This window comes from Rhinolophus sinicus, linkage group LG16, assembly GCF_036562045.2.
Source record: "Rhinolophus sinicus isolate RSC01 linkage group LG16, ASM3656204v1, whole genome shotgun sequence".
In the NCBI taxonomy this organism is placed as follows: domain Eukaryota; kingdom Metazoa; phylum Chordata; class Mammalia; order Chiroptera; family Rhinolophidae; genus Rhinolophus; species Rhinolophus sinicus.
The window spans coordinates 18630522-18645862 of NC_133765.1; the positions used below are offsets into that span (position 1 = coordinate 18630522).

A 15341-nucleotide genomic window follows, 5' to 3' on the forward strand; every position below is an offset into this window, starting at 1 on the left:
TCTGTCCATGCCCAGAGGGGAGAATCCTCAGGGTGGGTTAAGTGTGACTGTCCTGAGGAGGGCATTGAATGTGAGGGTGAGAATCCACACCTGAGATGAATTTGAAGGAAGGACAAGCCTCCCAGACTGATCTGAGAGTCCTGTCATCTCTCTAACGTGTTCATTTTCCCGGGACCAGGACAGATGTGACAACGGGAACAGTGATGCTCGGCCTGGGGCTCAGGCTGGGCCCTGTGATGGTCATGGTGGCTTGGTCTCTGAGCAGGGGTCCCTGGGATCCCACTGCCCGTGACACTTAGACCCCAGGGAACCTGGTGGGGCTTCTGTTAGACGGTGGTCAGAGGTACTGGTGGTGACGCCCCAGCACTGGAGCCCCAGGAGAGTGTGACTGTCCCCGCAGGACTTGTGTGCCGTGCACAGTGACGTTTCCTCAGTCACTATAGCCTGGGAAACGGTTCTGAGTCCCAGAGGTTTGTGTCACTGTCACGGTTGTTAACTCCCATTTTTACAAAAAGAAGACTCACTGTATAGTTCCGTTTTTGAGTGTAGTATAAATAATAATAGTTAAAATGGTAAACTAGTGTATGAGTTGCTAGGGCTGCCATCACAAACTAACACAGTCTCGGTGGCTTAAACAATTGAAATTTATTTTGTCACAGTTCAGGAGGCTGGGAGAGAAAGATTAGATTGTGATGGTTTGATTTCTCCTGAGCTGCTTGTTCTTGGCTTGCAGATGTCCACTTGTCCTCACACGGCCCGTTCCATACACAGGCAACACTAATGCCCTTTCCTCTTCTTAGAATGCCACAGTCTTAGGGATTAGGACCCCACTCTTATGACGTTATTTAATCTTAATTACTTCCTTAAATCATAACTCCAATTACTGTGACTTGGTGGTTAGGGCTCAAAGATACGAATTTTGGAGTGGACACAATATAGTCAATGACCCACGAGTCTGTAAATATTTAATGATGAGTATGTATTTGAATAGGCTGAAATATATCAGCATGGGAAGGACTTTTTTGGGATTGTAAGTTTTTAACATAATTTTCAACGAGTAATTTTGTATTTGTGGTAAAAGAAACGTAGCATGAAATACACCATTTTAGTCACTTCTAAGTGTGTAATGCAGTGGCATTAGGTACATGTAAATTGTTGCACCGTCACCACTGTCAATCTCCAGAACTTTTCATCATCCCAAACAGAAACTCTGGACACAGCAACCAACTCCCCCATTCCAGTCCACACCACCCCCGGTGACCAGTGGGGAATGGAGGGTGGTAAACTGGATGTGGTAGTAGAACCACGGCTTCAGGAGCCCATGACAATGCAGGAAGTGGCAGAGAGCAATTCCCATGGTGGCTTTTGGGAGATGTTGTTTGACCCAGATAAGAGCTATTTCAGATTGTGCTTGTCATGCCGTTATGATTATACTGATACATGGTGTTTGCCAGGGGCTAGTGTATCAATGTAAACTAACCCAGGAACATGCATGTGTCTAAATATTTCTATACGAAGTTTTCTCCCTCCAATAAACCGAACATGAGTTCCTATTTCTTTCTCCTCCTCTAGTGCATCACTGCGTGGGTCAGTCAAGCCTCCTCCACTGGTTACATATGTCCATTTCCATTCACAAAGTGAGAAATCTGGCTCCCACCAGTGTCCATCTATTTCCTTCATGGTTCAATTCCAGTATGCGGCACAGGCGCCCCATTACTGATCTGTACCCCATGGGAAACCTCTTTATCCACTCGAGTACAGTGCTTATGTACAGTTTCTTATGCTTGTAGTGTTATAGGCTCCGCTCATTATCCAAGGTACTTAGGTCAGCAGCTTTGCTCTCCAAACCCCTCCAGTGAGGGGCTCATATTTTTGTAGTGCAGGTGGATGAGCATCGTCACAATCTACATTCCCTCAAGTGATCCCAGCTTCCTAAGCGATAGTTTGTGTGCATGCAGTAAGCTTTTCATCGTTGTGCTGTACATTGTTCGGTGAATTTGGCAATGCCATAGTGTCATTTAAGTGCCATTTACAGATTCATATAGAATAATTTCATTGCTCTAAAAATAACTTCTTGTGTTCACATTGTCACCTCTTCTTCTAAAACTCTGGTTACACAGATGTTCATACTCTCTCCAGAGTTTGGCCTCTTCTAAATGTGACACTATTAGAATCACACTCTGAATAACATCCCTTTTTATAAATGTGCAGCTTCCTGCAGGACGTCCTAGCTACTTCCAGTCTTTGGGGATTATATACAAAGCTGTAATAAATATCCCAGTGATGACTTGGTTCTTTTCACTTTGGGAGATTATTAATAATGATTCTATAAACATTCACATACAGGATCTGCTATGGACAAAAAATTTTTGATTTAATAGTATAATGTCATTTATTTCATTTATTGTATAACTGACATGCAATGTTATATCAGTTTGAGGTGTAGAATTTAACGATGCAACGTTGGTATGTATTGCAAAATCATCAGTACAAGAGCTCAGGTTAACATCTGTTGCCATACTTAGTGACAGAATTGTTTTTTTCTTTTTCTGAGAACTTTTGAGATCTACTCTTTTAGCAATAATTAAATATGTAATATTACAGTATCACCAGGCATAGTGGCCATGCTCTAAGGTACACCCCCAGGAATATTTATTTCATGACTGGAAGTTTACACCTTTTACTCCCTTCACCCATTTGAACCACTCCCTTCATTCAGTTACCTCTGAAAACCACAAATCTGTGATAGTTTTATAAGTTTTAAATGTCATAGTTTTCACTAAATATCAGAAAACAAAATTAAAAACAGTATTCAAAAAGATATATGCATTCATAAGTTCATTGCAGCATTACCAGCAATAGGCAAGATATGGAAGCAAACTATATGTCCATAAACACATGAATATGTAAAAATGTGACAAATACACATACACACAATAGAATATTATTCAGCTACAAAAAAGACAACATGGATGAAACTAGAGGGTATTATGCTAAGTGAAATAAGTCAGAGAGAGAAAGAAAAACACTGACGGTCTCAGTTACATGTGCAATCTAAAACAATGAAATAAACAAATAAGCCAACAAAATAATAGAAAACAGAACCATGGATATAGAGAGCAGGATGATGCCAAAGGGGAGTGGGTGGGGGATGGGAGTAAAAAAACAGAAAACAAACTTAGTCAGCACTAGTTAAGTTTAAGTAAATCAAACTGTCAGTGCAAACAGGATTGACTCATCCTTCAAGCACAACAATAACAGTTCTGAGGTCACATGAGAGGTTCAGGCGCCCAAGAGTATGTTTCATTTAACTTAACATAACAAGAAAATATGAATGTGAACAGTCTGGAAGTAAACTGTCCCCAGCTGCTTGGGAGATCGACTTTCCGTTTTCCTCAGAACTCTTTGCCTAGGAAGGTGCTACTGCGAGTGACTATGAGGGCGAAGGTAGTAGAGGCTTCACTCCCTGGATGAATATGGACCCAGGACATGAGAAAAGAATAAACGGAAGTCACAGGCTGAGCCTGAGCTGACAGCTTCTAGGTGACCAACTTCCAGGAAGATTAGAATGTGGGTTATTGTTTCACTTCTTCACAGGCCTGTAGCACTGTGTGAGCACTGAGGCTGCCATCCCGCGCTGAGCAGTAATAATAAGCCTCATCCTCAGGCTGGAGGCCCGTGATAGTCAGGGAGGCCGTGTTGCCAGACTTGGAGCCGGAGAACCGACCTGGGATCCCTGAGGGCCGAGAAGTGCCGAGCATCACAGTTTTGGGGGCAGCACCAGGAATCACTTGGTACCAGCCTGCACCATAGCTTCCAACATTGTTGCTGTTTCCGGTGCAGGAGAGGGTGACCGTCTGTCCCACAGAGCCTGATGCTGAGGCTTCCTGCGTCAGCCCAGCCTGCACCAAGGACCCTGGAATGGAGAAATGAAGGCACAGAGAGGTGAGTTTGGGATTGTTTCTCACAGCATGTTCTCAAAATCAATGTGAAAAAAGCGGTCCAGGAGTCCCCCATATTCACTTCTCCTGCTTTCACAGCCAGTCACCTGAGCAGTGAGCGAGGAGGGCAAGGAGGAGAGGGGTCCAGGCCATGGTGGAGACTCCGCAGGCTCTACTTCTGAGCCCCACAAGTGTGAGAACTGCACAGAGTCACTCTTATGTTGTTCCCTCTTGAACGGGCTGAGAGGAACTCTTTATGCAAATTGTTCCCTCCCCCTGGTGTCCATGGGCCTACATTTAGTGAAAGCCCAGTGGGGGTGGGGCTGGGGGTGCCTCCCCTAGGGCCCTAGAAGTCACGGCTGCTGGTCCCCAGGGAGCACAGACAGAGGACACAAGACAGTGTCCAGGCCCGGTTTCCCAGCTGAGATCCCCCCAACGGATCCTCAGGGACAGGCCCAGAGCACCCCTTTAGTCTCAGAATCTAGATTCACTTATGACTGACATGTGTATCCTGGGCTGAGCAGAATGTGACACTCTGGACAGCAGCCCTGCCTGGCACACCCCCCACCCCACACAGGGCATCTCGTCCCCCGGGGGCTCCTTATTGTGCTTCAGGCATCCACACACCTCAGTTTTTACTTCAAAGATGTGGACTCCTCATCATGAAGTCGCCCCTGCTCCTCTCACCATTCAGATAATTATGTTCTTGGGCCATAAGTGACTGACCCTCAGAGAGAATGTCCTGTTCCCAGTGAGCAGAAGGGCAGAGGGCATTTACACACCTCCATACCCTCTAATTGGGGTCCTGAGGTGACCAGCTCCTCTCTCATTACACTTCACTTCCCAACATGGCAGACCACTCTCCACACCCTGTTAAATTGTCCCCCTTTTCACTACTGATGGGACCAGGGTTAATTAAAACAATGCACAGGGGAATTCTCCAGGAGGAGATTAGAATTACTAAGAAGTGAGAGCTGCTTCTCTTGTTGTGTTCATCCTGAGACCACCCACATGAGATGGTCAGCAGCACCAACCCTCTCAGGATGCAGCCATGAGCCCACAGCAATCACAGGTGACAGCAGTGTGAATGGTGCCCCACACCACATGGGGTGCATGTCACAATGGGATTGGACCCGTGATGATGTGCAGAAGGGTTGATATTGCCAACAAAGTGTTCAGTATCGTGACATATAAGTTCTTGGAACCCTGTCCAAGGGTCCCTTTCACTGTACATAACAAATTTTTAATTTTTCGTGAGACTTAAGTCTCATACTTAGTGTGTGTCACACATTGTTCTATTCATGTTATCAATAGAAACACAATGATTTTAATACTGTGACTCTTGTCAAATTTTCTAGTGACACTGGCATTATATGGATATGTATATATTAGAAACATGTAATTAATAAACAGCGTAATGTGTTATATATGCATAATATACTACACATATATTATATACTCTCTGTCTTTCTCTCTCCATATATATGTGTGTATATATTTATATATATATTCACTCTAACCCCTTAACGTCAGAACTATACATTGTATTCCTAGAAATTCTCAATGCTTCCCTCTGAAAAATTCAGAGGAAACATCCGTTCATTATATTTCATAGGAGTCAGATGACAATCCATGGGATGACATGACCTTGATAATGTCGGAGGGTTATTGTAGTACTAACTATGTGGAACATACTGATATATACCAGCTGCTCAGTAAATATTTTGAATTAAAAATAAATGAATAAATCAGTTAATTAAAAAAGAAAAAAGCCACAAAGATTTGTTTTCGTAACCCATGGCCAAACCATGTATTCCCTTTTTTTCCATTTGAACGACAATCATATACGCAAAGTCCCAGGCAGAAACATGAGAGTCATCCTAGAAACGTACACTTCCCTCACACAGGACATTCAAGCGATGCCTAACCGGTGTATTCCACAACATAAAAAGACCTTGACTCTTCTCTCGTCTCTCCATCTCCATGTTACTCACCTACATCTAGTCACCATTTTCTCACTCACGATGGGGCCAATATCCCTCTAACCTGTCTCCATTCCTGCTCATTTTACTCCCTGGAGAGTTAGTGGACAGATGCCAATGTGAGCATGTCACTCAGACCTTGAGTCCTTCAGTGACTCTGCATGTCCTTCGGGTCGGTCATCACAATGATGGCCTCTATCCCTCTATCTAGTTCAGCTGCCACCTTCCAAACAGCGCTTTCCCTCACCTTTCCCTGCTCCAATAGTGCAATGCACAGGCTAAAAGCAACGTGCGCCGTTTGTTTGAATGACCAATATCTCCTTCTTTGCATTCTTACTTCTTTAGAACATTCTGACCCTTACCCAGACATCGACCTCACTCCTACTTATTCTGAAACTGTCAAATTAGACACCATTCTCATTGACAAGAACTCTCTGGTCTAGCTCCCCACCCACCATCACAGGTGCCTTCCCCCATGGGTGCCCCTGTTGAAGTCTTGTTTGACTCTCATAGCACCTCCTCAGTGGCCGGTAACAAGACGATATAGAGCTATAAATACATAGTTGACATAGTTGTTTTGGGTTGTAACTTAGAAGACATTTATGAGTCCTTCAGTTAAAAATGCACTGATACTGACTTCACCCCTGGAGCCTCCAAGTGTACTCCCACATGAAGAGCCCAGAACCTGCTCTTTTTCAGGACAGCCCACAGCGCCCCCTGGTGGATCCACGGTCACACTCACTCTGTCTATGACCCTCCTGAGGAATGGATGCACACGGTCCATTACTTTGGATCATTTCGCTGCTTACTTTGGGTCTCACTGGTTTGGGTCCTGCAATATTGGTTCACACAGAAAACAGAAGAGACTGTTCTGCCTTCTCTAGAAGACATCTCATGGGAGCTTTGCAAGAACTTGACTTTAAGGAATCTTGAAGTGGTGGGAAAGATTACATAACAAAGAGGAGTTATTTAAACAGAACATCTCTGTTGACTCTTGGGGAAGAGGGTCAAAGCTTGAATCAAGAGCAGGTTGATCTTAAATGTGCACTCAAAACACTGGCCCATAACTGCCCATAGTGGCCCAGATGATGGACTATGTATCCCTAGGACAAGATGCTGCTTTCTGAAGACCACTCCCGTCCTTCTACCAAGACTCTTTCAATTCTGAACTTCCCTATGTGGTGCCTGTAATGGGACTACTTTTTCTACGAGCTGACTACTCTTCCAGGTTTCATATGCCAAGTTCAGCGTGGTGGCCGGTTGGAAGCCACTGTGAGGGTGGACCTGGGAGTTTTGGTCAAGATGCATCTATTCGCTGCCTCACCCACCCCACTCTGCTCCATCCTCAGGGACTTTGCTTCTGCTGTTCTCTCTGCCCACTCTTCCCATCCACCCTAGTTTGCCTTGGCTCAGTCCAAAACTTCTCATTATAGTTTCCATTTTCATTTATTTGATTTCCAGTGGAAATAAATAAGGATTAGTATAATTTAATATTTTTATATTCCGTGGTGTATAAGTATTTATTTTATTTGGTTTGTTTTCTTCTCGTTACCAATTTGTAAATAGTACTTATGAACTTTAGATGTATTTAACTTTTTCATGAAAATTATGGTTTTCTCATCTGCTACCCAACTTATCAATGTTCCCCTCTGTTCCTCCTTGAATGGTTATTAATCTAACATTTTCTGCGTGTATGCATTTCACAGTTCGTTTAAGACACAATTGGCACCATAGGTAATGAAAATGTCTTCATCTTGTGTTAGGACCTACTAATGAATTTTCTCATTAGTTACTTTTTTAAATCAATACACTTTAATTTTACAGCTCTCTTAGGTTTTTGTAAAGTAAGCAGAAAGGTCACAGGGTTCCCATACGTCTCCCCATTCTGCGTAGAGGTCCCTTATGTTAAAATCTTGCATTGGTGTTGTCCATTTGAAAAATTGTATAAACCAATATGGATACATTATTATTAACCATAGCTCATAGTTGATATTAGAACTTGCTCCTTGTATTGAACAATTCTAGGTTTTGTCAAGGCATATGTCATATGTCCACCAGCCCAGTAACATATAGAATGGTTTCACTACCCAGAAATCTGACTTTTCTACCTATTCATACCTGAACTCCTGGCAACCACTGATTTTTTTTAAACTGCCTCTAAAGTTTAGCCTTTTCCAGAATGCCAGGTTGTTGCTTTGAGTTACACAGTAACTTTGACTTACTTCTTAAAGATTGGCTTCTTTCACTTAGCGACATGCATTTCAGGTCACTCCACATCTCTTTGCAACCTGATAGCTCATTACATTTTAGTCACTGAATCATATGCCATTGGAGGATTTACCGTAATTTTTTATCCATTCAGTTATTCAACGCTATTTTCTTTCTGTCTGTCCATTTTACCAGTTATAAATAAAGCTGCTACAAACATTTATGTGCAGGTTCTTGGGTGAACACATCGTTTCAACTCATTGGAGGAACACGTAATGTGATTGCTGCATCGTATGGCGAGAGTGTTTGTCAAAATATGCCAGGCCGTCTACAGCTGGCGCCATTTTGTATCTCCACTAGCAATGAATGATAGCCACTCAGTGGATAGTTGAGCTCTATTACTAGTTTAGTTTGTGTGTTTAACAGGGTCGCTTCTCTGAGGCAGGTTATAACTCAAACATCCTATAAATCTGTCATAAAATTCTTAAGGTCAAATTTAGGTTCTTACTTGCAGTTCTTAATCAATCTAATCCACACACCTCTTTGTTTTCTCAGGGTGGACGGTGGCTTTGTGATACTGCAAACTTTTATTCAGGGAATTCCCACAGATCTGTAAGTACCTGCAGAGAATAGCACAATCACCTAAATCTCTCCCCCTCCTGACTTCTAGACCAATCCAGTCCTTGTTTTATTAATGACTTTCTGAGCTTAATAAAAGGTGATCATGTAATTTGTAATTATACTTTATTCATTGTAATTTGTAATATTTCACCTGTTAATTCTCAGCAGAGAAATCATCTTACCATCAAGAATTAAATACCTGGGAATCATTTTGAAGACTTATCACAGCCCTGGGTGAATACTTGGCCCCTTTGCTGGTCTCTTGTCTTCGGAGCCAGGGACATAGAGACCCCAAAGTTCCATCCCATTCCTACCGATGTCTTTGGCTGAGGAATAAGGTCAGAGCCATCTTCCATTAGAAGTCACCCTGGTGTTCACTTCGCCTGTGTCCCTCAGTCCAGGACAAATGAGTGTGGTGGGGGGGAGTTCCCTTCCTGATGGGGAGACTAACACCCCAGGCTACACAGGATAGTGTTTCACCATGGTGACAGTCCCATTGGGGGTCTTTGTACCAAATGCATAAACCCTTCTGTGATGGTACATGAGCCCCACTTCCCAGTGGTCCCCTGGGCAGTGTGCTGCACGATGACAGGAGCCTCCAGCCATGAGGAGCGTGGCCAACAGAGGGCAAATTGTCACTTCCTTCGTAGATCCCCAAAGATATTCACAATTATTAGGAACGTCCGAGATATCACAGCTGCTGTTTAACCAATGTCCCCCAGCATGTCTAAGTGTCCAGCAGAGATTTGTTTCCTTTTATTTTGGAGAAGGGATGAGACATGGACCTTCAGGGACCTGAGCAAAATGTTTCTGTGACTGAGTTATTATCCTTAAGATTCATAGGAAACATGATTCTGGGACAGAAGGAAAATGAAGGACTGTTCTGGGAGGTGGAGCTGATCCTTGTTACCTTGTGGGACTCACCTTGTGGGACTCACCGTGTATAGGGCCTCAGTTATTCCTGTGGGAGGCACATGAATGAATGAATAAATGAATGAATAGATATGTCAGAGAAAGCGTAAAAAATCAATAGCTTCTGTACTCAAAGATCCGAAAAGCAGAAAAAAACATCATGTTTAGGAATAAGCAAGAACTTCATTGTCACGTTACAATAGATAGTGAGTGTGGTGGGAGCAGAACACACCACGGATGGGGATGAGATTATAAAGGGGTTTCATGCTGGTCTAACGTCTGGTCATCCTCCTCCTTATAGATGGAATCCTGGGAATGGAATCTACAGCAAAAACTTGTCATTTTCTCTGAAAACCTAACGTGGAGATGGAGTGAAGACCTGAGGAGCCAGAGAGAGATCAGGAAGGTGAGGGACGCCGCCGCAGAGGAGAGAAGAGGGACGGTGAGAGGGGCTGTCAGTGGGAGTCTGCAGGGCCTGGGTCCTGTCAGATGTGTAGGCGGGTCCAGAGGAAGTGCGTCTATGACCAGGGTTTGTGTCAATATTTTAGCTGTGGGTAGATCACTAATCATACAGGGTTTAGTTTATGAAATACGACCATGAAACTCATTGTGGAGGAACATGGTTGTACGGGGCAGTATTTTCAGTTGCAGGAAACAGTATTTACTCCTGTTAATCTCCCCAAGACCATGTGGAATCTGCACTTGGCCTCTGTCCTCATCGTTCTGTGTCATCTTGAGTGTCCTGAGCTGACCCATGTCACAGGCATATCCTGTGTGTTTTGTTTCCCCTGTTGAAGGAAAGAACTTTCTGCAGAAGAATCTCACCTACAGTATCTCCATAGAAGCTTCTCATTAAAAAGAGGCTCAGAGGCCAGGTCTTGGGCCCTGGGGTTATTGTCTCACTTCCTTGTCATCTGAGTCACTGTGAGTAACCATAGCTGCTCCCACTGCCGTGCCATGTAGCACAGTAATAGTCAGCCTCGTCCTCAGGCTGCAGCCCAGAGATGAGCAGAAGCCCTGCATTGGCCGAGGTGTCTTTGGAGCCAGAGAAGCGGCTGGGGACCCCGGAGCCCTGGTGTTTCTCTGAGTCTGATTTAAAGGCCAGGAGATACCAGGGAGGGCTCCCTGGCTTCTGCTGGAACCAGACTATGCCATAGCCCTCAACATTGAAGCCACTGCTCAGGGTGCAGGTGAGTCTGGCTGATGCTCCCGGAGATGAAGCGAGGGAGGGCGGCTGAGTCAGCACAGGCTGGGAGAGGGAACCTGCAAACACAGACACAAATGGGTGATGGGCAGGGACCAGCGTAAAGGTTCTCAGGTGCTGAGACAGAGAAACAGGCACAGGCCAGAGGGCTGCCCTAGTGCCCCAGGCCTGTCCCTACCTGTGCAGTGACAGAGGAGCACGAGGAGGACAGGAGTCCAGGCCATGGTGCACACAGCCCCTGAGCCCACAGTGGGGCTGGGCTGCCCCAGGCCTCCTTTTCTTCTCCACCCTCTGCCAGAGGAGGGGCTGTCCATGCAAATGTGTGTCCATCCAGTGACTGCCCAGCCCCTCCCTGAGCCCTGGTGCTGGAGCTCAGCTCACACCCCAGACTGAGGAGGGTGGAGGTTTGCTTCACCCCTGGGAGAGCCCTGGGAGGAGGCACCTGCTGAGACCACACAAAGGTCCTTGCTCAGTGGACTCTGCCAGGCCTGAGAGGACACAGCTGCTGAGTCCCCCTCAGGGAGCTGAGGGCCCAGCCCGGCACCACCGGCCTAGGCTCCACTGAGTGAATGAATCTCACTGATCAGCTGTGTAGAGACCACAGGACAGTCCCACATCGCCCCCTGCTGGTCACAGGGCACACACCTCTCTGTGGCCCAAAGCGCTGAGAGCCCAGCTGGTTTACCTGGCTCACCAGGTCACTGTCTCTATTCGCACACCTATGGTCTGCTTCCAAGATACTGTGATTCTGATACACTGTTCATGATTACTGTACTGTCTCTCGCTCCTAGGTAGATCTCCACCACTGGGAAGTGCAAAAATGTATGTAAATCATAAATGAAATGAAGCTGAATGAAATTTGCAAATGCTTTAAATTCCTTTTATTTTCTTAACAGTAAGTGTACAAAGAAAGAGATATATCTGATTCTGCATTGTTCTGCTGTATATTGTAAGATCTTTTTTTAAAAATGTTTGATACTGAATTAGTACACTTGGAACTAATATAATCTTGTATGTTAGTTATATTTTAATAAAAATCTTTAAAAAATAAAAAAAAGTATTACCGGAAAAAGAAATGTACGTAAATCCTAAATTAATTTATTTTCACTACCAGAGAATTTATTGTGTAAAGTAAATGTACAGTGAGCTTCATGTCAAACGTCTCACAAGAGAGGTAAAATTCAGCTCATTTGTGGGTGCACAGGGGATCTTCAAGGAAATGGTATAAAAAGGAAATTTCCAGAAAACGAGCTTAAGGTCATGTTCAAAAGTTACCATGTTTCCCCGAAAATAAGACCTAGCTGGACAATCAGCTCTAATGTGTCTTTTGGAGCAAAAAATAATATAATATAATATAATACCAGGTTTATATTAATTTTTGCTCCAAAAGATGCTTTGGAGTTGATGGTCCAGCGAGGTCTTATTTTTGGGGAAACACGGTAGCATTTGAGGAAACATTAAAAACGCTATGCAATGCTTTTATCATTATGTGGGGGACCAGATATATTGTGGACTATGAAATGCTAATAGCTAACAACTTAACATTTACTCTGGAATATTGTAACACTTATTTCTTTTTTATTAATTTCAGGTGACATTTACACCCCTCACAAAGTGATAACCCCCCTCCCCCAATCTACTACACCCTTTTCATCATATATAGCTGTTACAATTCTACCTACTCTATTCCCTATACTGTACTCCACATCCTGTGACTATATACATATATATTAAATTACAGTTGACATTCATTATTATTCAGCCTGAGTCTCAGGTGTTCACTGCAGTGGTCAGGCATCTACACCATCCATGAAGTGGTCTCTCTAATGGGACAAGTATCCATCAGATACCCTACAAAACCTTTACAACATCAATGATTACATTCCCCAAACCATTTTTTGTGCCCCCATGGAAATATATGCACCCGTATGTTTATTTCAGTGCTGTTCACAATAATAGCCAAGACATGGAAGCAACCGAATGCTCATCGGTAGAAAACTGGATTAAGAAACTGTGGCACATTTATACAATGGAGTATTAGTCGGCCATAAAGACAAATGAAATCTTATCATTTGCAACGATATGGATGGACCTAGAGAACATTATCCTAAGTAAAATAAGTCAGACAGAGAAAGACAAACACTATATTATCAAACTTATATGTGGAACCTAAAGAATAGAATGAATAATCAAACTAATCAAAAACAGTCTCAGAGATATAGAGGAAAAACTAAGGGTTCCTAGATGGGAGGGGAATGGGAATGAGGGAGAAGGTGAAGGGATTAGAAATTGTAACACCTATTTTTTGAAGTGAGCTGTAGCTGCCTATTTTTTGGCTTGCTTTCTGCATATTTGTGTTATGTATTTATTTTCAGATTTGTTCTGGTGGCCTTACAATTTGTTTGTTTTATAAACAGAATTTCCCCTCTGAATTTCCAACCCACTGTTTTATTTTAGAATGAAGTTAAGTGTGACATTTCAGTGTTTCTTTGTTTTTCAGATGTCTGGGAAGGGGAATGATGAAATCATCCTTTCCTCACTGTACCCACATCCATAATTGTTTTAATTATACAAATGGTCCCTCAATGTCTAGACACACAGAGCCTTGAAATAAACAGCCTATGACCAGGAACAAGTGCTTCCCTCAGGCCCTGTCTCATCAAAGAATTCAGAGGGATCTTTCTGATTTAGATCAGGCAGCTCATGCCCTAGTTAAAAATACTGCAGAGACTCCTGCCTCTGACTTGAAACGCTGAGCCCTGTCCCTTCCATGGCCTCACACCAGTTCCTCCTTCGTCTGTTGGCAAGAGATGGGATTAGTAAATAAGTAAGAGAAATAAGTAAGAGAAAATAAAAACAAATCAATAGTTTCTATATGCAAATACACAATAAGCAGGGAAAAGTCATCATTTTTAGGAAAAAGCGATAGATCTATTCTATTGTCATGTTACAACAGATTACTGAGGGTGGTGGGGAGCAGAACCCAGAGAGTGAGAGGAGAATGCGAATGAGATGACAACGGGATTTGATGCTGGTCTAGTATCTGGTCGTCCTCCTCCCTAGCGATGGAGCCTGGGGAAATGGAAGCTACAGCAAAAACTTGTCATTTTCTCTGAAAACCTAACGTGGAGATGGAGTGAAGACTTGAGGAGCCAGAGACAGATCAGGAAGGTGAGGGACACCGCAGCAGAGGAGAGAAGGGGGGATGGAGCTAGGATTCTTTTCAGTTAGGAGTCTGGAGTCTGGAATTAGGAGTCTGGAGGGTCTGGGTCCAGTCAGATGTGTAGGCTGGTCCAGAAGGAGAGGAACTGCGTCTAAGACAAGGGTTTGTGTCAATATTTTAGCTGTGGGTAGAGCACTAGTAACACAGGGTTTAATTTATGGGATAAGATTATGAAACTGATTTGGTAGGACATGGTTGTACGGGGCAGTATTTTCAGTTGCAGGAAACAGTATTTACTCCTGTTAATCTCCCCAAGACCCTGTGGAATCTGCACTTGAGCTTTGTATCCTCATCCTTTTGTGTCATTCTGAGTACCCTGTGCTGACCCATGTCACAGGCATATCCTTTGTGTTTCCTTACCCTGTTCAGGGAAAGAACTTTCTGCAGAAGAGTCTCGCCTACAGGTATCTCCATGGAAGCTTCTCATTGAAAAGAGTCTCCGAGGCCTGGTCTGTTACCCAGGGGTTTTTGTCTCACTTCCTCCTCATCTGAGTCACTGTGAGTAAGTGTAGCTGCTCCCACTGCCGTGATATACAGCACAGTAATAGTCAGCCTCGTCCTCAGGCTGCAGCCCAGAGATGAGCAGAAGCCCTGCATTGGCCGAGGTGTCTTTGGATCCAGAGAAGCGGCTGGGGACCCCGGTGCCCTGCTGTTTATTGGAGTCTGAGTAGTAATACAGGAGATACCGAGGAGGGCTCCCTGGCGTCTGCTGGTACCAGTATATCCGGTAGCCCCCAACATTGAAGCCACTGCTCAGGGTGCAGGTGAGTCTGGCTGATGCTCCCGGAGATGCAGAGAGGGAGGGCGGCTGAGTCAGCACAGGCTGGGAGAGGGAACCTGCAAACACAGACATAATGGGAGATGGGGCAGGGACCAGGGTAAAGGTTCGCAGGGCCTGAGACAGAGAAAGAGACAGAGGACAGAGGACAGCCCTAGTCCCTGAGGCCTGTCCCTACCTGTGCAGTGACAGAGGAGCACGAGGAGGACAGGAGTCCAGGCCATGGTGCACACAGCCCTGAGCCCACAGTGGGGCTGGGCTGCCCCAGGCCTCCTTTTCTTCTCCACCCTCTGCCAGAGGAGGGGCTGTCCATGCAAATGTGTGTCCATCCACTGACTGCCCAGCCCCTCCCTGAGCCCTGGTGCTGGAGCTCAGCTCACACCCCAGACTGAGGAGGATGGAGGTTGGCTTCACCCCTGGGAGAGCCCTGGGAGGAGGCACCTGCTGAGACCACACAAATGTCCCTGCTCAG

The 15341-nt window shown here is 44.5% G+C and overlaps 1 gene segment (V, D, J or C); it reads right to left on the reverse strand.

Annotated features, from left to right (window-relative positions):
- Window positions 1-10946: 10946 nt before the first annotated feature.
- On the reverse strand, window positions 10947-15101 carry LOC141569199 (putative non-functional immunoglobulin lambda variable 5-48). The segment is given in 2 exon segments: window positions 10947-14928; window positions 15048-15101. Coding segments are annotated over 2 exon segments (390 nt in total).
- Window positions 15102-15341: the final 240 nt, after the last annotated feature.